Raw genomic sequence first — 22,856 nt, 5'->3', positions numbered from 1 at the left:
ATTGTACACTTGGGATCTGGTCTGACTTAAGTAAGAGCTGGTGTAAATCATTGCCCAAGTCCAGCATATTTAGTCTGTATTTACCCAATTTGTAGAAAGTGCTACCTCCTCCTCCATATTTTCAAAATTCAGTTCTATTTAATCCTGCTGCTGCAAGAATGAGGGATCCTAACATGATTTGACGTGTATGCTTGTTCCCCATCAGATCTGTTTATAGGACAGATCCATTAGCAGTCTCTGAAAGACAGTCTTCCCAAGAAGGACATGCAGGATGGAGTAATTTCTAAATTTCTATTGTGAAGTGATTCAAGTATGACAGCCAGTGTCATGGACAGCAAATAGGAGTGTTGATGGAGGGTAATGTAGTCATTCCCATTTTGAATTGGGTGTGACATCACCCTTTTATCTGGTGTAAGTAAGCTTTTCAAGTATGGAGGGATACAGTAGGAGACAAAATGTTCTTGAAACATCCTTCCTCCTCTCCTTTTCTCTGCCTTGTTCCCTCTTCTTTCACGGCTCCCCTTTTCTTTTCCTCTAATTCCTCTCCCTCTTCCCTGCTCTCTCCCCCTCTCAGCAAAAGTTCCTGCTCTGGTTATGAACTCAATCTTATTGACACATCAATAAGCAGAGATAAGAGTTGACTGATAAGAGACACTGCCAGTGTGCTGTGACCACCGCTTGTTAGGCCCACCCTAACAAGCGGTGGTCTGCCACTGCTTTTTGTTTTCTGCAGGCTATCTGTATGGGCAAGTTGGCTCTTACACTGCAGTGCTATCATCTTGTAGGTGAATGTTCAAGTTAAGATGTGCACAGCAGTCAGCACCAGGGATCCCCAGATGTTGGCTACACAAGGTACATTACCATAAAAAGTCAGTAACAATTCCTCTTGAATTTCCTTCACTGCTATGCAACTACTAACAAGAAAACAGGAGCCTTCTCTGAGTTTGGACACACAGTATGTTTGTGTGTTTGTGGATTTTCATCCCAAATCAGCCTCAGGATCTGCAGGTCTGAAAATCAATGTCTCTCGTAACCTTTCCCCCCCTAGTTTTCTCAAAACACTTGACAAGAAAGGAAGTGCAATTCTTTAAAGGACTTAAAGTATAAATATGTTTCATTGTTTCTATGGTCCAGTGTTTCCTATAACTACTTCTGTGGGAATGCACAGTCTATCTAATCTGTTAACTGATCCAAGGAAATACTGTTTAAGCAGTTGCATTAATTTGTGTTTGCCATTAACATAATTTTTTCTTCACTGCCTTTGAACTATGATCTGTTCTTCTTTCTTCATTTAAATACACTCAGTTCAAGAGTCAATTTGTAGGCACTTTCAGAATTACCATTTAGTAGAAAAATCTGTTGTGGCTTTACAAAATAAAAACATGTTGTTTATACTTGTTTCAAGTAGACCTGTTGTAAGTGTGAAATAAAAAACTACAGTAAGATTTTCTATTGTGATATCTCTGTTAAAAAGTTCTTTGTTTAATGCTTCATAGTAAAGTTGCTTCTATTTAAAGCATTGAGTTTGATCTCAGCTTTGATCTAAAACTTTTGATCTTGAAAGAAGGATGTTGTGGCAGTAAAACAAAAAGGCTAGGAGAGATTTTTTTTCAAGTGATAAAAGGATACTCTCAAGATTTAATACACACTTGCTGGATCTACCTTTATTTACTTATGTGTTTACAAAGTACATCTAATTCTATGTATTGAGGGTTTGCTTACATACATACTTTAATGCCCTATTTTTTTGCTAGGGCACAGATTTCCTTTTGAAGCTTTCAGAGATTATAGCAATATATAAGAGCATAAATAATTTTCAAAAGAGTATCAATAATTCTTAAAATACTGACTTTTGTAATATCATTTTAACTATAACAAGTATTATGCACTCTATCCTTTACTGCCTCTTGTTTTTTAAATATAAACACAAAAGCACTTGATAAAATCCTGATTTAGGATTTAATAGTATTTGGATTTTGCATGGTTGACATAAGTATCTCCCAACATACTAGAGTTTGAATATCCTTTTCTGAGGGTGCAAGAATACCTGAAGTCCTATGCCTAAATTTAATTACCTGCTCACGGCATCTTGTTGAATAAATAAAGCCTTTAGCCGAGACCTCGATAAAGGGCTTGCTGTGGTGCATTATACCTACACAGCTGCTTTGGATCTTGCTTTTAATGTGCATTTCAGACCCTCCAAGGTAGTTTAGTGGTTTTATTCTGGAGGAGAGAGCAAGTACCAAGGCCAGTGTTGAAGCAGTTAGTGGTGCTGATGCTTTCTTGAACTATCCCCACTAGGCCATTCGTCTGTCCGTAAAGACCTGAGACAGAGCATGTTTATAGGAGGGCTCATAGGGAAGCGGCTTCCATAGTGAGGGTCTCGAAGAGAGAGGGTATCGTTAGTAATTAGGCTGCAAACCGTGACGAGCATGGATGTGGAGGTTATGAATGGCCGTCCCGTCGGCGATGCTGGCCAAGGGAGCGCGGGTTGGCAGCAGTACCGCCAGTGCCCGGGCCAGGCCGAGCCGAGCCGGGCCGAGCCAAGCCGAGCCGGGCCGGGCCCGCGGCCGCCGCGCTGGGATTGTCTGAGGCGCGGTGCCCCGGCCGGGCCGCCCTGGAGCCGGCGGGCCCTGACGTCTGTAAGGCAGGCTCCTCCTCTCCGCGGGGCTTCGGGGGCCGAGGCGCGGGGGCGGGGGACCCTGCGGAGGTGTTTCATTTCCTCGCGAGGGCTGCGGTCTGCCGCTGCCGAGCCCGGGAACGGCGGCATGGCGTGGGACAGAACGGGACGAGGCGGAAAGGAGCGGGCGCGGCTCCGGGGGCCGGCGGCAGGCGGACCCCGCTTCCCCCGCGCCTGCCGCCTCGGGGCCCCGGGGAGCGGAGCGCATCGCATCGCGGATCCTCCGCGGACCATCCCGCCTCACCGTGCGCTTTCTCCCCCTTGTAGCCCCTGCTGGAGGAGGGAGAGACGTGGAAGGAGTGTCAGCTCGTCCAGCAAGTGAGCGGCGAGGTGAGGAGGAAACCTTTCACAGCTGTTACGTTGCACCCGCTTCTTCCCTTTGCAGATCTGCTCCTGGAGTTTTCTACCTTACACACCATCCTCATCCTGCCACGCTTTTGCTTTAAAAAATAATTGCTTTCGTATTAAGAATAAAAATATTAGTATGGGGAAAAAAGCCCCACCAAGTGTTGCTACTTTATTAAATAATAACCATGCCATACAAATTTGGCGTTGGCAGTCTGGAACAATGTTCAAGTGGGTGGCTGGAAATAAATCTCTTGAAATAGAAGGTGCAAGGGATAAAGCGCAGAGGTTTTCCCCAGGAGTTTTCCACATTGCAACCATAACTTCCCATTTGGCAACCTGGTCTCACATCAAAAAAAAAAAAGTCCCTTAAACCAAAAGCTCTAAGATGAAGAACATCACCTCACATTTTGATCATGTACAGTTATAACCAGATTTACCTCAGACCACATCACTATAGAGAAGAAAAGTGCTTTTTCCTTTCCAGGGAAGCAATGAAAAAAGTTGTCTTGAGTGTCTTTATAGATATCTAATGCTGAGTAACTACAATCAGGTTGCTTCTCCTACCTAAAAAAGCACCATGATTTTGAACTCCAGGTCACAAAATGGATTCAGACAAACCGGAGGATCAGAAAAAGCGGCAAAAAGAAAATGAAGCAGGATGAAGTTGTTTTCCAGCAGGTAAGCAATCATGATGTCAGTTTGTGTAATGGGACAAAGGGCGGAAGATCCAAATAGCTTCCTGATTATGCCTTCTTAAGCTTGGTAGAGATGTTACTTAGTGTCTTCAATAACATGATTGTAAATGGATGTTACAAGATAAAGTTTCAGAGTCATTATGTAGATACAATGGCAATAAATTAATAGCCTTTTTAGATGTCTGTTTTCAGGAGACAGAATTTTCATCTGTTTGTATTTAACTGCAACATTCTAAGGAGGAAAGAGAAGGGTGCTTTCAAGGGTGCAGAGAAATACAGCCCTTAAGAGCTTTTGACAGGACCTGAAGCACTATTTTCAGATACTGGTAGGTGAGAGATAGTTTTCATGGTAGATTCTCGAACAACAATAGATGTGATGAGCACGTTGAAACAAAATATTTGGACTATGTTGTTGACTCTTCATTCAGAGGGTGAGTTTGAAAATCATGCATTTGTAGTATAGATTTCAATTTATTAAAATGTGATGATTATTTTAAAAATTACTACAGAGGATTTTAAAACCTGACTATAACTGAATTTAAACTGGTTTTAAATCAGTAAATTTTAATTAATCCATTGTGAAAGACCTGTTCAATAAGTTTGAGTTGAAAATTTAAATTACAATGTAGAGAGGTAAGTAGTTAGTTGATACTAAATAGCTATTTTCTGTCCCTTGAGGGACAAAAAGGTGAATAAAGATGCACTTCCAAATGTATTATTACAACTGTGATTTTTTTGCTTGTTTTGATTTTGAAAAGAAAAATTATGATTGTATTTAAAAGTTCTTGTAACCTTTAAAGGATTAAAATAGTAGTGTGTTAATTTGCTGTTTCGACAGTGCTTCTAAAATGCTTAAGGAATCATTGCTGTTTCTGTAGCTAAATTCTTCCTGATAGAATGACTGCCAGCTCCTGTGATATGTTGCCTCAGTATGGGAATTGCAAGTATATGACAAATGTCCACAAAGTGCATTGTTGTGGGTGGATGATTTACCACCTCCACGATTAGCTAAAAACTCCCAAGTGGCATCCTTTAATTCATGACTTTTATTTTGTAACTGGAGTACATAATTTAGGAAAGATGTTCTGTGATGATGTGCTTTAGAATAGTGTCATCTAAATAGATAGAGATAGCATAAACTGTTTTACCAGGTAATTGCATTTCTGTTTATATTTCTGTATGTCGATGTGTTTGTGTGTATATGTAGCATTTTTATTTACTTTTATTTTATTTAATCTTTTTATTTCCTTTTATTTTATTTAATCGTTTTATGCTAAGATGAAGAAGATTTTTTAAAGATAAAAATTGTATTGCCTTGGGAATTTGTGAGCAAAATGCATTGATGGTACAAATAACACTAGTACAAACCAGACTGCATACATTTTGAAGCAGTTTTTAAATGGTGCATTTAAAAGAGGGTGGTAGATCCTCTGGTACGCCTGAACAGTAGGTTTAAAAGTGCCTTATGCTGTTATACCAATGCTAGTCTCTTTCAACAGGAGAAAGCTTCATTAGTGCAAAATTCTTTTGTACTGATAAAACTCCTTTTCTGTTAAGGATGTTGTTCTCCAAGTGTTCCACAGTTTGTTAGAGAGAGCTTTTACCTTGCAGTGATAGAAATGCAAAACCTGATGTGTAAACATAAGATATACTCATTGTTTTTTCAAACAGTAATTCTAGAACGAGGTCTGTGACATATGAATTAAAATTGAAGGCAAGCATGACCATTGTCTTGTAATATCTATAAATATCAATAATTCATAGAGATCCAATGCAGACTGACAATACTGCATTTGCAAGATACTTAACCACATGGGAAGGAAGAGGCGTAACAAAATCTTATATTTGATAGCCAACCACTGACTGTTCACTGAGTTTGGAATTCTTTATGTTGCCTAAAAGTTTGGCCATTGTAATGGTGACTTTTTCAATACAGTTACAGGTAAGAGAATAGAGGAGAAAAAGAGTGAGGGACCTCCTTGGTGCTAGCTGAGCTTTATTATTTGGTTTCAGAGTTGGTTGCACTAGGTTTCCAACCCTGACTTGCCAGTGCAATTCCTACTCAGTGTAGGTGGTGCTAACCTCTCTTCTATGAGAATTCTTGATTTTTAGTTGTGTCCACTTATAGAAGAAATGGCATAATACAGAAGTTAAAGTATTTTCAGAAATAAACAAGAGAAAAAGAAAGAGAAAAGCATGTAATTGAAAAGTAAGGCAACCTTGAAGATAGCAGAGAAATGGAAATAAAGATGTTGAGTGGAAGCATCTGAGGGAGATAAGAAGGCAAGTGATAATAAACAGAGAAGTTCATAGAGCTGATAGCAGTTCATATTACAACTGTGATTAAAATAAGGATACTGATATATTTTGCTACACCTTGAAAACTGAGCTTTGCTTTGATCGTGCTTATCCTTTCAAAACAAGCACCAGCTTATTAAATGTGGCATCTAAACTTTAAAAACAAGCACTAACTTTTTATATGTAGCTTCTAAACTTCCATCTGCCTGTGCTGTTGGATTTTCCTCTAAGGTTTCATGCGCCTATGCTGTCCAATTTTCCACTGTTATTTTTCTTCTTTGTGATAGGAAGTCCTATTTCTAATATAAGGTGGATGACTTTGCTGTACTGAGTCACCAACAAATCAAAGCACCTGTGTCCAAGTACAAAATCTAGGACAGAAAGATAACTATATGGAATAAGTGAAACAGAATGGTGAAGGCAAGGTTGCTGACAACTGCTGAGGAATTGCTTCTTGAAAAAAGTTGCCTTCTAAACAGTTAAGTTTGTAGGAGTTGACTTTACATATGTTTATACATATTTAAAAAACATTTGAGGATACCATGTGCTAGATAAAACTATGTGGCTGCAGTGTTAAGTGTGCTCAAGAGGAACCAGTGGGGAAGCTTGTGTAGAAAGGTGTGGTGCTGCTCTCCAGTGTGGATCCACACGGCGCGTTACGGCAGTGGAACAGAATCGATGAGTGTGAAAGACTTCTAGCCGAATAGCTGAGGGTTCTCATACTTTTGCTCTTCTTCTTTATTTAGGTTTTTTTGTTTGTTTTTAAGCTTTTTTTCATTTCTAACCTTTTTGCTGTCCTATCTCTGAAACTGCTGTTCTATCTCTGAAACGGAAAAAGATGTTATTTTCTTAACACCTTTTATGCCAATTTTTTCTTTCCTACTTCTTTTTCATACCTCATGTCTTTCCCTGTCTTCTTTTGACTCATTTGGTCACCCTTGGTATTGTTCACCCCTTTCTGTTTACTTTCAGTCTCTCTATCTGTTTGAAAAAAATGGAAAAACAAGCTGAAAAATTGAAAAAAAGTTACCTTTTGCTCACTGTGTTTTCTGCTTATAATTCTCTGTAGCTACTCTTCTTATAGTATGTGTACACATACACAAACTTAAACACATTCACCCTTTGCATTTCTACTTTTGTCCTCCTTTCTATTCTTGTACATGTTTTACTTCTCATTTAATATTATGCTGTCTCTTCAGGTTGTCATTTATCTGGTCAGCACATTTAGCAATCAGTATGTGAACGAATACAGAATGCTGTTTGTGTATGAAATTTAGAGAAAGTGTGACAGAGTTGATAAGAATTACTTGGTTAAAATAAGCAGTGTTTTATAATGAAGAGTATGATAGAACTGTTATAAATGGTGTTGTTATGATGATAATGTTTAATAGCTGACTGTGTCTGCTTGAAAAAAAAAGATTCCGTTGCCCTGTCCATGTTAGGCACAAGAAAATGATCTTCTAGTCAGACTAGTGGAATTGTAGTGTGCCATCTGTATCTAATGGGGAGAAACATCTTTTCACTAGAAGACTAATTCACTTTTACATAACTTTCAGTGTCAAAACATAAAAGCTGATTTGATCATATTTCAGTAGTATAAAAAGTGTCATCAGATGAGATAACAAGGATACACAGGATTTAGGAAAAACACTGAAATAAGCATGCATATATATTCACACTAGATAAGGAACATGTTTCCTGCATATGATCAAAATTGCATTTGACTGTTTCAGTTTTAGTTTAATTGTATACTGAAACTTCAGGGAGTGAGTCAAATTTTCTAGAATAATTTCTGCTGCTTTCTCAGAAATATTGTTTTCTTGTGTTTAAAGTTTGTCTGCTAGTTTTACTAGCAATGTGACTTTGACTTTTTTTCCCATTGGTTGTTGCTATTGATCCTTTGTGTCACTCCAGAGACTTATATTGTCAATATTTAAGCTCTCTTAATAACCTGAGCATAAATTACTTTGTTGATATTGCTTTTAAGTTTTAATAAAAAATAAAAAACCCAAACTAGTTGTGATATATATGACTAATGATAAACGCTATCTTTGCCCTTTAATAATGATTTCACCACCATAAATGAAACACAAGAAACAAATCTTGTAATTCTCTAAAATGAGTTGTCTTGTTGTACTGCCAGTAGGAAATATTTTGAAGTCTCATAAGAAATACTGATAAAAAATACCGTGTGGTATAAAAGAGCTCTTAGTTAACTAGAAAATTTATTCAGGGTGGTGTGCTTCTGCTAATTCAGGTAACAACTATTATCATACAGTGCATAAAAATTACATGAAATCTTTATTTGGCATATATTTTTTGTTTGTCAAAATGAGTTTTTTTATTTTAATCTACCAAAATAAGGTTCAAAGCAAGGATCAAAACTGAAATAATCTGGTGATCTTGTGCACTGCTTAACAGCTAAGAGAAACATGGTGAAAAATCCATGGTGTTGTTTAGAGATGCTTCAGTGGTGTTATTTGCAGTACCAAATTCTGTTAATTTCACAGAACTTTCTAGGAGCCCTGTAAACTGGGCTTCACTGATTATAGAAAACATTTAATTCCTTTCTCACTCAGAATTTGAATGGTAAATTTTTCCCAACTCACGTACAAGATCTGATTTGCATTAAATGTTGTTAAGCTGTCTGGGAAATACACACTGTCATTTAAAAGCTTTTTTAAATGAGTACATAAAAATATAATTTCAGGCCATTGGAACTAAACAATTTTAGTATTTAGTTCTCCATTCCTAAAAAAATATTTGTATTTGTGAATTGTTCAGAAACTTTTTAATTGTGCTTTTCTAAAGAACTGTTGTTTTTTAGGATAGTGCTGCTTCAGAATTCACCTAAGAAACGTCTAATAGAACAAGAAAATACTGTGTCTGTGTGTAAAAACAAACAAAAAAAAACCCCAAAAAAAAGAGAGTGAAATTTTTTGTTTATTTATTTTTTTAATAGTCCAGTTCTAACCACAGTATCAGCTGTATCTTATTTCCAGTAGTGTTATGCCAGAATCATAGTTTTTTTTACAGTAGTACCCATCCCTCTTAGTAAGGAATTGCTTTTCATATGGAGCCTCCCAGATACGTATTATCAAAAAGTGAATGTTCTCATGAGGCTACCTTTTTAGATCAATGAAGCAACTTATCCCCATGCATATGTGAATGCTTCTGCTCCCTTTCTGACTCTGAGATGACCATATCTAAATTAGGAGACCTCAGGCCAGCATGGCTATGTCTTGAAATAGTTTAAAGTTTGCAGATATTTACATCACTGTTAATTATAGTTGTCCAAGTAAGCAACCATCCTGTGCAATGGTAAATTAAGGCCACTGTGTTGTAAAATACAAGGTTTGTCCAGAAATGCAGAAAAAGGCACTTTCAGTGGAGGGGTTTATTGCTTTTGATTTGTAGGAAGAATTAGTTACACATTTCTGATTGAGCACTTTTAAGAACGTGGTGTTTGTGTATGTTACCACATGATCCTATCTAGAGCTACACTGCTAGGATTGACTGCTGCACTAACTTTTTCAGTCTGCTGTTTTTTCTTGTTATAAAGCCCTATTTTTTTGGTGGTTGAAACATGATCATTCATACCTTAGCTTAATAAAAAGAAGTTTTGTCTTTAATAGGACAGGAAATGGAAAATGTGAGAACAGTTTTATTCTTTCCCAAAAAGAAAAAAGCCAAAAAGCATTTGATAGTTTTTAATATTTTGCAAGTGTATGCCTCCACCAATGTTTACACAGTGAATTCTGAGTGGTGATGTAGTGAGTTCTGGGAGCAGAAAGAAGGCTGCCCCTTTCAGGGCACTTGCAACTGGAGCAGCATACTACGTTTGGAAAAAAGTGGTGTACTGCATTCAAACACTCCATAAGTTTTCTCCTACAGATTTTTCCTATGGATTTTTTATTAGCTGAGAATATACACTTGTGCATGCCAGCTGAATAATCTCCTTGATTTAAATGTCCCCAGGTTCTTAATGTGATTGACTATAATGACTCCTAAGGAGGCTTAGTGGTCTGCTGGCTCAAATGTGTGCTTTATTTCAGTTTTACATGTGTTTTATTTCAGTCTTATATTTATTACACATTGTCATAAATAGGCTTAACTATTTTTTGATGACTGATCTTAGCTATTGTCCTCATTGTATGTCTATTTTCAGTTTGGTTTATGTTCACATGCTATATAGGAAAAGCACATGCGTAGTAGTCAATAAGTGCAGACATTGTTTTTTAAAGTAATGTACAAGCACAGAAGGTAAAGGCTAGGCCTTTTGCATAACCTGTTAAAAAGGTTTTGGTAGTTCTCAATCTGTTTTTTCATGGCCACAGTACTAAAAGTAGTCATGGGTACAACTTAAAATACTGTCATTCTCTCCTTCCCCTAGTCCCCTAAGAAGCTCTTTTGGAGGAGGACAGTAGCTCACAGTTGAAAGCAAATGCATTCTTTGTTGCTTTAACTAAATGGACAGGATTAAATTCTTAAAGGTGTGTAAATTTTACTGTACTCTTTTGGTCTGTGCTGCATATATTTTCTTGTGTTACTTTTCATGTGGACACAAACCAAGTGGCTGATCACGACTGTCTAACTCATCTCATCACATGCTTCATATGCAGGTTTTGTGAAACCTGTATTAACATTTGAAACTAGACTACTTCTTAACATTACCGTGTGTTTGTTTGTATAGATATATATGTGTGTGTGTATATATAGAGTGTATATACATATATAAGTGTATATATGTGTATATACATATATATAAGTATATACACATATATATGTATATATACATATCAAGTGTATATACATGTATATATATGTATATAGACTTAAATTTTCATAGTTTTGATTAAAAAATTATTGCCAGTGACAATTTGCTTAATTAACTACAAGATTTTTTTTTGTCCTCATTATGTGCTCAAGCTCAAAGTGATTTTTTGAGAAAAGCTTTTATTTTTATCTGGAAAAATTGCTTTCTGAAAAGAAAGGTTAAGCAATTGCATTGCTCTGGATGTCTTTTTCCCCTTTCTGCCTTACATATAGGTATTCACTGGGCATTTTCAATTAAAGTTTTTAGACCTCTACATCAACCATGTTCCTTTAAGAGAGGTTGTGGGGAAAGCCCACAGAAAAGCAATGCAGATGTGTGAGCTCCATCATTTTTGGTAATCCTAACAGATGTGTAAAGAGGAAGATGATATGACTGTCCCAACCACAGGAATCATTTTTTGTTGCCACTTTGAGTCTATGAGATGGTTTGGTCACAAGACACAAGTTCCTTGTTGAAATTTGGATTCCATTACTTTTGCTTCTTAAAAAATTTAATGCTTTGGGTTTATGAACTATATTCTGCATACTCTTCAGGCTGCACGCTCTAAATGTGCTGGATACCATGTAAAGAATTTGTCTTACAGTTGGTTTTCTTCTGCACTCATAAATACCGGGGTAAAAAACGGTCTTAGGACTTAGCATGGAACATTGATGAGGGTCTCATGTTCTGTCATCCATATTTCAAAAGAAAATTAAGTACAGCTAGAGACTATTAAATGTTTCCATGCTCAGGATCCTGTTTATTTCAAAGAAAAAAATGACATGTAGTGCCAGTTATGCAGTAACTATAGTTGTCTTGTTTTTGTTTAACTCGGTTTCTCTGTGCTTTGGCTGTACTTTTGACAAACATGGTGAAGCTATTAATATATAAAATGTTTTGCTGAACCAGGCCTTAGTCATTCATCCTCAAGATTTACCTTTGAAGTGATCACTTCCTCATTGAAGAGGAGATTTGATTTCTCCTAATTGCCCTGAGAGTTTTTAACTGGGGGGATATTTGTCAATATTTTTAGAGATATCTATTTATCTGCGTATCTAAATTTCACAGTATAGATGGCACCTTTGGGAGAGGGCAGATGATGTTTGAGAGACAATAACTGTAGAACCAATTTGTTGAAAGCTCAGTTTCCTTTTATGTCCTGCAATTTCTTCACTCCTGTTTTGCTTGTTAAAGAGAGACTGCTTGTTAAAGCAAAAAGTAGGTTCCCTTCTGAGTGTATGCCAGCTCATGCAAGAAGGAATTCTTGGTCTATCACCCAAATATACCTTCATTGTTGCTTGATAAATATGGCCTATTTTTTGACAGCATATGTTACCCTGAGTAAACCTTTTAGGTTTTTAAATGCTTCCAGAAGGAAGTAAAAAAAATGTTAATTTTGTCTGGTGTGGAACACAAGCAGCACATGTGTTCATATTTAGGACCAGTGATTGCCTGAAGGGCTTGGGAAGCCAGGGAGAGTGATTTCAACTTACCTGTTTTTATAGATGGGAATATGTGAAAGGAAGGTGCATTTTGAATCTCTTGATGGTCAATATAATTAATATACCATACTTCAGTTTTAATACCCACCCTTATTTTATAACCTACATAATATTTTCCAAGGAATTAAAACTTTGGTCTTATTTGAAAAACTACTATGCTTATTTATCAGTAGAGGAGAGGAGGTGTACCTGACAACAAAATGCTTGTCTGTACCACATGCATTGCTCCTAATTTTACAGCACTCAGAGTTGTGTAAAAGAAACTGAGACATTTAAGATAACTCAAAAGATACTGCCTAGTAGTGTGAAGATAGTTTTTATGGAACTCAGTGTTTACAAAATGTCTTCAACTAAACAAGTGCCAAGTACTTTTTGTATAAGGACCTCATTACCATTGTGTGAGATACCTCAAAAACACGTAATATCTTTTAAAATTCTCTGTCCTTCAAAACTGAAATAAGAATGTTTATCTCAATTTTGCAGATCATAATCCAAAGCATGGAGATAGTAGATAGCTTGTCTGCAGATACCTAAGAAAGTTGGGCATGACGAGAATACATGACCCAACACAAACCTTAAGTTGAAGGCTGTCTATATTACAGATAAGAATTGAGCCATGCATTCTTCCATGAAACAGTTAGTCTTCTCTGCACCAAAATGCATAACCTGCAGCATAGATGAGAACAGATCAGTCATAGCTAGAACTGTGACTTCATTTACCCAGTACTATGAAAGGACCAGTGCATACAGCAAAGCAATTGAAAAGATGATCTTGAGCATGGGAGGATGATCAATAATAATATTGTAATAGAACATACTTTCTAGAAATGAATTTCAGCTACAGTGATTTTAGATTATAAGTATCAATATAGGTGTTTGCTTTGAGTCTATTTAAAATTATAATAATTTAATGGACAACTGTTTACCTTTCTGTCTTTCTTTGAATGTGTGTGTGCAGCCTGTAGCCTTTAATGCAAAGGGAGAATAAAATAATTAATAAAAGGTTGCTAACTCATGCGCTTTTTCAGTGCAAAAATTTTTGATTGTAAAACTTTCAGGCATTGTGTGATAAGGTGTTGGAGAGTAAGATAACAGCTGGAAGTCAGAAATGTTCCTGTGTGTTGTGTCTTCACAGCATAGAAAGAGGTATGATAGCAAGTCTGTAGCTGTTTTATTAATTTGGAGGTAGTAGAGAGTTGGAGCCTATGATAAAGAAAATAACATACATGGCCCTTTGCTACAGAGGTGTATTTATCCTAGTGATGTGTGTTGCTTCACAGCTTATGTGAGAAATGCAGAATTAAGTGTCTTGTGTGAATGTCTTGTGTAGCTATCCCGCCTTCTGGTATAAAGTGGCATGCGAGTAAATATTTAAAGAGTTGTATTTAATAGGAAGTATCTGGTCAGAGTATCAGATTCTCTTTTGCTTCATCAGGAAGACAGGGCCTTTTTCTCAAAAAAACCCTGTTTTGTACTTTCAGAGGATATTTCATATCTTGCACTTGTTTTTAATCAGTTAAAGTCTGTGAATATCCCATATAGGAATTTGTTTGAAGTGTTTTTTTTGAAAGGAAGGTTGTGCAATACCAATGACCTAGATGGCATGTAGACACTAAGTCTCTTCATTTGTTTTCTCTTGTCCAGAGAATAGAGATGGGAAGCATTCTTAGAATTATTTTTAGATTTTTAAAAGTCAGCCTTGATTTCTCTATGTAATGGTAATTCCTTGGCTAGGCCTGAAAGCAGTACTGTTTACTCTTCAATAGTGCCATGTGTTTGAAATTTTTTGTTACATTTTGATGCCTCTGTTGGGGTTTTTTGTGTTGTTTTTTTTTTTTAAATTTTTTTTGGGTGTTTGTTTTGTTTTTGTTGTTGTTTTCAATAAAAGTACTCAGAAACTTCAATTTATACTGGGTTTTCATACATTAACTGCTTGGGTGTAGAAGAAAGTGCTACCCTATGTATCCATGATTCTTCTCATAGTGTACCTCAATCACAAAGTGTTTTGATTTATTGTTGTCTAGTTTGCATGTGTCTAAAAGATCACTTCCTAGCTCTATAATTGTGTTGTCTTTATGACATCATATTTGCTGTGACAAAAAGAAAGATGGCTGAGCAGTTTGGAGTCAGTGATTCTGGTTTTGTTCTTAGTTTATATCATGCTTATTTTCTATTTACACATCCATCTGAGAAGTGAGCTATTGCTCCCAGTGCATTTTTACACCTCCATCATGGAGCTGCTGCTGTTTTAGTTGATGTCCCCCCTTTTTCTAGAATAAAAAGAAACTGAGTGCATCACTGTGTTTCTCTAGCACCTACCATTGCTCCTCATTCCATTTACACACTTAAAATGTATGAAAGTTGTACATAGATGTTGTCTTAACCATGCATAGGCTGCTGAATTACAGAATATTACTATCCTTTCTTCTACCACACAAATGAGCTGTGCTATGTAGAAAGTGTAAGTAGTTTCAAGTTCTGTGTCTTTGTAAACTAAAATTATTCTTATCTAAGTGTTTCGTTACTTGTGACAGTAAGATAGTATTTGTAAAACATATTGATTTTGGTAAATGGGAGAGTTCATGGAGATTTTGTTTGTCATTGCTGGTGTTAGAGCAAGACGGATGGTTTCAACTAAGGGAATTGTGTTCTTTGGGCTACGCATAAGCTTTTCACTATCATACCTAAATCTGTGTTCAATACAATGTGATGGTGTCTAAATCATGTGGTAATCAGTGTTTGACTACATTCACTTTCATCAGTGAAAAGCTAGGGCTTTTCAGCTTGAGTCATCTTGATCTGAATGTTTCTATTACCATCAAAATTTAGAATAAGCCAAATGCATAAAGTGTTATAAAAATGTCTTTTTATGACAAAATAAAAATCCCTTGTGACTCAGAAAATCTGCATTGGAAAAGTTACTTTTGAAGACTAGTGAGTTTTACTTGGCCAGAAACATTGTGAGTATCTGTTAAAATTTATAAAAATCTGATTATGGATGCTGAAACATGAACTCTGGATTACTCATTTACAGATAGAAAATAAACCTCCCAACAGAATAGCTGAGTACTGATTATACAGAGGAAAAACAGGAAAATGAGAAAAGTTCGATCAATATACCATCACCTTCATTATTGTGATTCTAATGATATTTAAAATTTTAATAAATTTCTGAGTCACAGTATGTGAAGTGACCCATTATTATCAACACAAATAATATCCTTGAGATTTCACAGTGCTCATTGCAAGCTCACATGTTGTCTGAGGAGATCTAGGTAGGCATAGGAAAGGAAGAAAGGAAAGGATAGGTTGGCCAGGAGGCTACCCTGGGGTGCATCAGGCACAGCATTGCCAGCTGGGCAAGAAGGGACATTGTCATACTCTGCTCTGAGCTGGAGTGGCCTCACCCCCAGTGGTGGGGGTTTTGCTATACAAGGAGCAGCTGAGGCTGCTTGGTCTGTTCAGGCTGGAGACAAGTAGACTGAGGACAGATCTCATTGCAGGTACAACTTCCTCATGAGGGGAAGAGGAGGGGCACTGATCTTTCCTCTGTGGTGACCAGTGACAGGACCCAAGGGAATGTCTTGAAGTTGTGTCAGGGGAGGTTTAGGTTGGATATTAGAAGAAGGTTCTTCCCCCAGAGGGTGGTTGGGCACAGGAACAGGATCCCCAGGGAGGTGGTCACAGCACCAGCCTGGTTGAGTTCAAGAAGAAGTCTTCGGATAATGTTGTCAGGCACATGGTGTGACCTTTGGGGATGGTGCTGTGCAGGGCCGGTAGCTGGACTTGGTCCTTGTGGACCTTGTGGACTTGGTCCTTCTAGGTCAGGGTAATCTGTGATTCTGTAACTATAGAAGGAAACTTGAAGCTCAAGGTTTTCAGTTTGTGTTCAACCTCCCTAGCAAGCACCCGCGTTTTCCACTTCTGGGATCTGTTCCTGTGGGAGTTTTACAAACAACCCCTACTAGTGCCTGTAAAGTACTTCAGAACAGAACACAGAAGTTGTTTGAAGTTACAGGTAAGAAGAATTTGTCTACTTATATTGCATTTGATTTCAATGTTAGGAGTTGGGGGATGTGAATTAAAAGATATATGAAGGGAAAGTCCATTTGAAGATGTCCTTCCTGTTCTGGAAGCTAGCTTATAGTGCTAGTGCCTTTTCTTTTGCCAGTTTATTGAATTTATTGCCATCTTGGCTTAGTTAAGAGTGGATTTGGGTGGGTGTTTTGCTATGCAGACTCTTTCCAAAGCACTGGCAAAGATTTACAGTAAATCCAGCTGAGTTTCCCTGAGGGTTTGAACTGAAATTCTGACTTTCATATTAAATTAGGAATGGTTACAACACAAGCATTATTTGTGAAGTTTTTATGAAGCATGTGACTAGCAAAATGGGCAATAGTGATGCAAATCATTGGTCAAAAAATATATCTAGGATACAAAGAGGTCTTATATGATTTGAAGGGACATAGATAAAAAGACAGCCTTAATATGTTAAAAATAAAAAAAAAACACCCCTCCCTCAAACTTCTTTGTGCAGGTTATCCTTGTTTGAGGATTTCACCTCAAAAAAGGGCTTCGCTATTTTTTTAAACACCTGAAATTTCAGGCAACTATTCCATGTATTTCAACCAGGCAAAGTTTTGGGGTTTGGTTTTGTTTTTTTTCTGTTCAGTTGTGTTTTTGCAATACTTTAACATACTTTGGCAAACATCTTCTGGTGTGTGGTGGTGATCAAAAGTACTTGCTATTCATTCCCATGGCTTTATTTAGGTCTATATTGCTGTTATTCTTTGTTGCAGGCTGCTGCTGATATTTTTGCTAATATTTTGAGTCATATCATGAATGAGAATCATGGCATAAAGATCGTCCATGCCATTCCAGTCAGAAGTCTCCATTAAACGTTGAAATGACCCCTTGAGTGTATATTTTTTCCCAATACGAAATTGTGCTATGCTTTGAAAATAGCTCTTTGACAAGTTTAGATTGATGTGTGATTAGGGAAAACAGTTAAAAGTTCTGGCAACTATCTATCTACCTTTTAGTGTTCTTCATGGTTCCTGCTGGATTAATCACTTGCTTATGGCAGAATTAGCATCACTGGGTTCTTAGAAGGAAATGAAAGATAGTGACATAATCATGAAGTCAGGCTCTCCACCTTGCAAAAGCAATCCTTTTATTTTCCTTTCCTGTCATGCATCATATCCCATCTGTCTGCATTTCCACATTGTTTCCTTATAATTTTCCTCTTTATTTTTAGGGAAGATTGAGTTTCAGCAAGCTCATACATTGTCCCTCGCTTTGCAAAAAAAGGCTATAATGAGTGAAAATCCATCTCTAACCAGGGAACGTTTATAAATGTATTACTGTAATGAGCAGCTGTGTTTTACCTGATATAAACCTCTGTTATGCTCAGGTGTTTCTGGTTTGCCTGTGAAAAAAAGGGAGATGATGAAAGGTTAATCTCTGCTTGTTTTGTAATTTTTAATTGTCTCAATGGGAAGCAAATACACTTTTTGATGGAGCAACTCCATGCTACTACAGCCACACTTCTCTTTTTTTTTTTTACCATTATGTGTCTATTCTTGTGGAAGATAATGTTGTCATATAATATAAACTGCAGAGACCTGATTCTTTGTAACTATGGCTGTTTTAATGTGATGAAGCATTTTTGGATGTGTAGAAAATGCTAAAATTGAAATTATATTAAGAATGTGATGGATTAATTTTAGCTCAAATATGAATGAAATCTCATGAATCAAAGCTATCTTCACTTTGTCACAGATGGAACACCTTACTAGTGTTGAAGGTGCACAGTAATTCCCAGCCTTCACAGCCTCTTGGCTAGTTCAAGAAAATTTCTACATAAAATGTTCTATGTTTTGTGGTTTTTTCTAATGTCTTGGCTCCCACACAGAAGCAAAATATTAAAATGTTCTTTGACTACACTGCTTTAAGATTAGGTAACAGGGTTTTTTTTGAAGTCTTTCCAAAAACCTCTATCTTCCCTCCTGAAAAATCTTAAAATCTCCTGAAAGGCAGGAGCAAGAAGTTTGGGGGGAAAAGAAACCTTAAAGCTGACAGCAAAAAATGGAATCTGTATATACTTGAATCTCTGATAAAGTGGGTTTTGATTAAGTGCAGGATAAATTTTAACAGAAAGCTAACTGGTTAAACTGGGAGTTTCCACTATTAACATCATAAAAATATTAAAAATAGAATCCGCAGCAAACAGGATGTCTGGTCATAACAGTGCAGCTTTGGCTGCCTGGTATTTATGCAGCTGACCTTCTGTGCTGACATCAGAGAGCAGTGAGGAGCCTCGTGACTCTGAATAAGAGTCCTGTTTAACGTGCTCACACCAACATGGTAGCTCATGGAAGGAATGAGCTAGCCTTTAAGGAGTAATGTGAGGAAATGAATTTGTACCTCCAGGGAGCAGCACATACACCACTCCTGCTCTGTAGCTGACACATCCCTTCTGTAAAGCTTTAATTTTGCCTCCAGTTGTAGCCAGTGGAACTTTTCAATTTTTTTTTTCACAGTCATGTTATTTTTTTCCTCTGATATTAAATTTGGAAGTAGGGTATGTGGTATGTAGGTGAGTAGTATCGAGACTTTATTCCAAGTTCCTAAATTACTTGTACCAAATGGATTAACAAACCAATAGTTATGGGAGATGGGCTGTGCTGCCCAGGCAAAAGGACACAGTGAGCACTCTGTGCATCATGGAGTTGACCATTTACAGTAGAACTATTAAGGAAACATCTTCTTCAGCACAATAGGCAGGTGAACATTCCTGCTGTTTGAAGCCTAGACCAGACTGGCTGACACTTTAGCACAGAGAATATTTTGTGCTCACAATCCCTGACTATCATGTGATGGCTTACAAGAGAATCGGGCTGGCTCTGGAGAGCTGCAGCACATGGGGCTCTCATTATTGCCATATGCAAATATATTATTTGCATTCATGTTGTTGTGAAATGTGGTCAGCCATGCCAACTACACTTAGTTGAAATTAACCTTCTCTATTGTGTTCTTTTCTGTTGCTCTTGAAATTTGCATCTCTTTCAACTGAAAAGCAGACTGACCTAAGTTTGAGGAGAAAATCTCTGTATGTATCCAAATAAGAGGTAAAAAGTACCTAAGAATATTGGTCTTGTGTACTGAATATGTACATACAGATTATCATTTTGGCTCACTGCTAAGTTCTTAGGTTTTTGGTTGTACCCTACTTTCTGATTTTTCTTCCTCTTCCTTTTAAAGGAAAATGTTTGCTTACAGCACCAGAAATTCTATTGTGTATCAGCATATGTATTAATGGCATATTTGAAATAAAAGTTATAAGCCAGGAATACCTATTTCAAATATCTCAATACCTTTTTGCCAAGCCAATTGTTTAATGAACCATTGAAAAGAGAGATATAATGTTCAATTAACTGAAGGAATGTACAACACTCAAATACCACACCCAGCCTGCTGAGGAGGACAATATTTTTTTGTGCCTACATGCCCTTGCATAGTTACGGGGAAGGCTTTGGGTTGGTGTCAGTTTATAGTGGAAAAATACAAGTCTGAAGCTATTGTTTGTGAAAATAAAATGTGTATGTGAATGCAAAATGTTGGAAGAGCGTATGATACGAGAAGTGTATCTATTGTAGTGAAGTGAGATTGACAAAAAACTCCTATGAAGTTTTGATGGCTTTTCACACTGCAGGAATAAAGCACAGGATGTAGTGTGTGTGTGTACATGTGATTTGGCTTTCTCGCCTTCTCTCAAAACCAAAAAGAAGTGCTGTGTTTTAAGAAATGTAACTCTACACTTTTAATTGGTTTCATTACAATTCTTTTTTTAGTTTGAAAGAGGTGGTTTTAAAAAGAAGTTTGGCAGTGCTGCTTTTTTGACCTTGTTGGTAGGTTGTTATTAATTCCTGTTAAGTCCTTGCTTGGTCCTCTTCAAGAATGATCTTTCTATGCCTTCAATATCTCAGCAAAGTTAGGCTTGCAGAAGACCAAACACATTTGGGTCTGTGACAGGAGAGGATGTGGATTAGATTTTGAAAAGGTGGGCTGGTCTACAGCAAATGTACTTGACGCCCACAAAAGGCTTCCTTCCTCCCCACCTGATGTCCTCACCAGCTGTCCTGACTCCCTGCCTGTTGAGGTTCACATGCCCGGGTGTGGCCAGAGCTTCACTTTCACAGCCTGCTTGTTTTTTCTGCAGAGGTATGCTAGGGGTGCAGCAGCTTTTTCTCAAGAGTGTGAGGAGGCATCCCACAGCTTCGATGATTTGAACATTAATGATCGACTAGAAGGCCAGGTCCTTAGGTGCATGAGGCTGTGTTGAGGATGTGGGCATTGTCTGCATTTCTCCTTGCTGACTGAAGCTATACAAGAGCCAGCCTGCCATGATCTCCTTGCCTGATCCCTTTTGCTTTGAACAAGCCATAGTAATTCTTTAGAGAATGCTCTGCCAGTATCATGCCAGCATGGAGTATGTTGAAGTTCTTCACTGCAACTAATGCTAAAAGACTGGAGCTGGCATGTAAAATTGGCATCAAATATGTTTTTTAATCCCTCTGTTCCCAATTTATGTGCTCTGAAGTGATCAAGTTGATAAATTGCATTACTCTGGGGTGAGACTAAGAAAAATTGAAGAGTGTGCTCTTTCATATGTTCTGTCCACAAACTATCACAAAACTGAAGTTTTCTTATCTTCTGTGCGTGTCTCTACAGAACAGTGAAAAGCTACAAATGCTACATTGTCAATCATCAATACACATTATTGATGGTAAGTTTTCATAGGAAATTAGAAGGCACTCATCTGTCATGGATTGATAGTAACTTGGCTGTATTTTAATGGGCAGCTTGGATCATTCCCTCTGCTTAAGCATTAGTAGATACTTATTTTGTTTCCAAATAATGACCTTTATGAAAAGAAGAAGAGGGTGACTAAAACCATAAACCATAATCTATTCAAGATTTTAAAAATTCTGGTTTTTTGAGTCAGAAGCTCTATCTTCACATCTCATTTTTGTGCATACCAGGTTTCTACACATAGGTACACAAGGCAGAGACTGCTGCATGTTTCTGTGAAACAGAGTTCCCAAAAAAGTAAAAGCAGATTTGTCTAGTCCAAACCATATTTTGCCTTTTATTGGTCAGTTAGACATTTTAATACTGGGCCAATTTCAAATCTAAGCAGCATAGCTCTGTAGCAATGGGCTATTCAGAGAGTTCAGTCCTTAAGCAAGCTCATCTCAGGAGTGTGATGTCCACAACAGTCTGCAGTTGGTCGGGTGGGGTGAAAGACCAAAGGATTGAAGAGTTCAGACTTAGCTGAAATTAGCAGAAATTTTTACAAATGTGGGATGCACACAATTATTGTTCTGGGAATGAAGCCACTGAATTAATGTTAGCAGATCTGTTCTTTTAAATAATTTTTTGTTGTTTAAGTTTACTTTTGAGTTTGGAATTTAAACTTGAGAACCTGAGTAAAACACATATGTCTGTCAGCTGTGATGGAGGAGTACTATATGTTTTGAGTGAAGCCCTTTTTTTAGTCCCATGCTGTATTTAACTTCATTGGTTCCATGTTTTATAAGCTAGAATGAAATACTCTATATAATAAAAAGCTAACTGTACACTTGCAATGAATCTGTGCTAGTTTAAAATATATTTCCTCATATATTTTCTCTAATGGAAGTCTGAACTGGTATAAACTTCATGTAACCTGAAGAATGCGATGGTACTGTACTGGCATACAATAATATGTATGTAATACACAATACAGAACTCTACAACAGCTTATGAAAAAGCTCAATACAGAAGCAATACAGAACTCTACAACAGCATATGAAAAAGCTCTATAGTTCTGTAATTATTCTAGTTCACTTACATAAATGTCCATACTACAGTGGCAGGACAAATAATTGTCTGTTTTAAAAGGTACTGAAAGAGTAATTTAATGTCCATATACATTAGCTGTTGTTTTACTTTTTAGAGAAATTCAGCTGCATAAATAGAAAAGTCACTGAGCCTCTCCAGTAGTTCACTGGAGGTTCAGTGTTTGTGCCTTTCAGATTACAGTGAGTTAGGTGTAAGGAATGTAAATTGTCCTGGGACACTGCACAGTATGTATAGACAGAATGCTGCACCCAGCAGTATCTGGATCTTTTCCACAGTGCAGCAATACCACTTCATTTAGTGATCTCAGAAAGATCTGTTTAGAGAGATTAGTGAAGAATAACAGAGGGTGTGTTTGTCCAGCCACGTTACCATAGCATGGCTGGAGGAATAGGAATGCTTAGTGATTCGCATTACTTTTCATAGTTGTTTACAGATATGGTCTGTACTTTGCTTTCACAATAATAAAATTTGGTGTAAAGATATTTTTAAACAAGTTTTCTTCTGCTGACTGTTGAGCCGATGGCTCAGAGTTCTTCTGCCATCATGTTTATTTCGTCATGGCTGTTGTTCCTCACAATGCAGGAACTTTCCTGGGTGTCCTGGAGGTTCCT

The 22,856-nt window shown here is 37.3% G+C and overlaps 1 protein-coding gene across 3 annotated transcripts in view; it reads left to right on the top strand.

Annotated features, from left to right (window-relative positions):
• Positions 1-22,856, top strand: part of AOPEP (aminopeptidase O (putative)) — a 177,187-nt gene that overhangs the window by 97,699 nt on the left and 56,632 nt on the right. For all 3 annotated transcript variants that reach the window (XM_066569633.1, XM_066569632.1, XM_066569631.1), the window contains 2 exons: positions 2,948-3,010; positions 3,623-3,706. In XM_066569633.1, coding sequence (XP_066425730.1) covers positions 2,948-3,010; positions 3,623-3,706 — 147 coding nt within the window. The remainder of the gene's footprint in view (positions 1-2,947; positions 3,011-3,622; positions 3,707-22,856) is intronic.

This window comes from Molothrus aeneus, chromosome Z (genome assembly GCF_037042795.1).
Source record: "Molothrus aeneus isolate 106 chromosome Z, BPBGC_Maene_1.0, whole genome shotgun sequence".
NCBI lineage: Eukaryota > Metazoa > Chordata > Aves > Passeriformes > Icteridae > Molothrus > Molothrus aeneus.
This window is presented reverse-complemented; position numbering and strand designations above follow the sequence as displayed.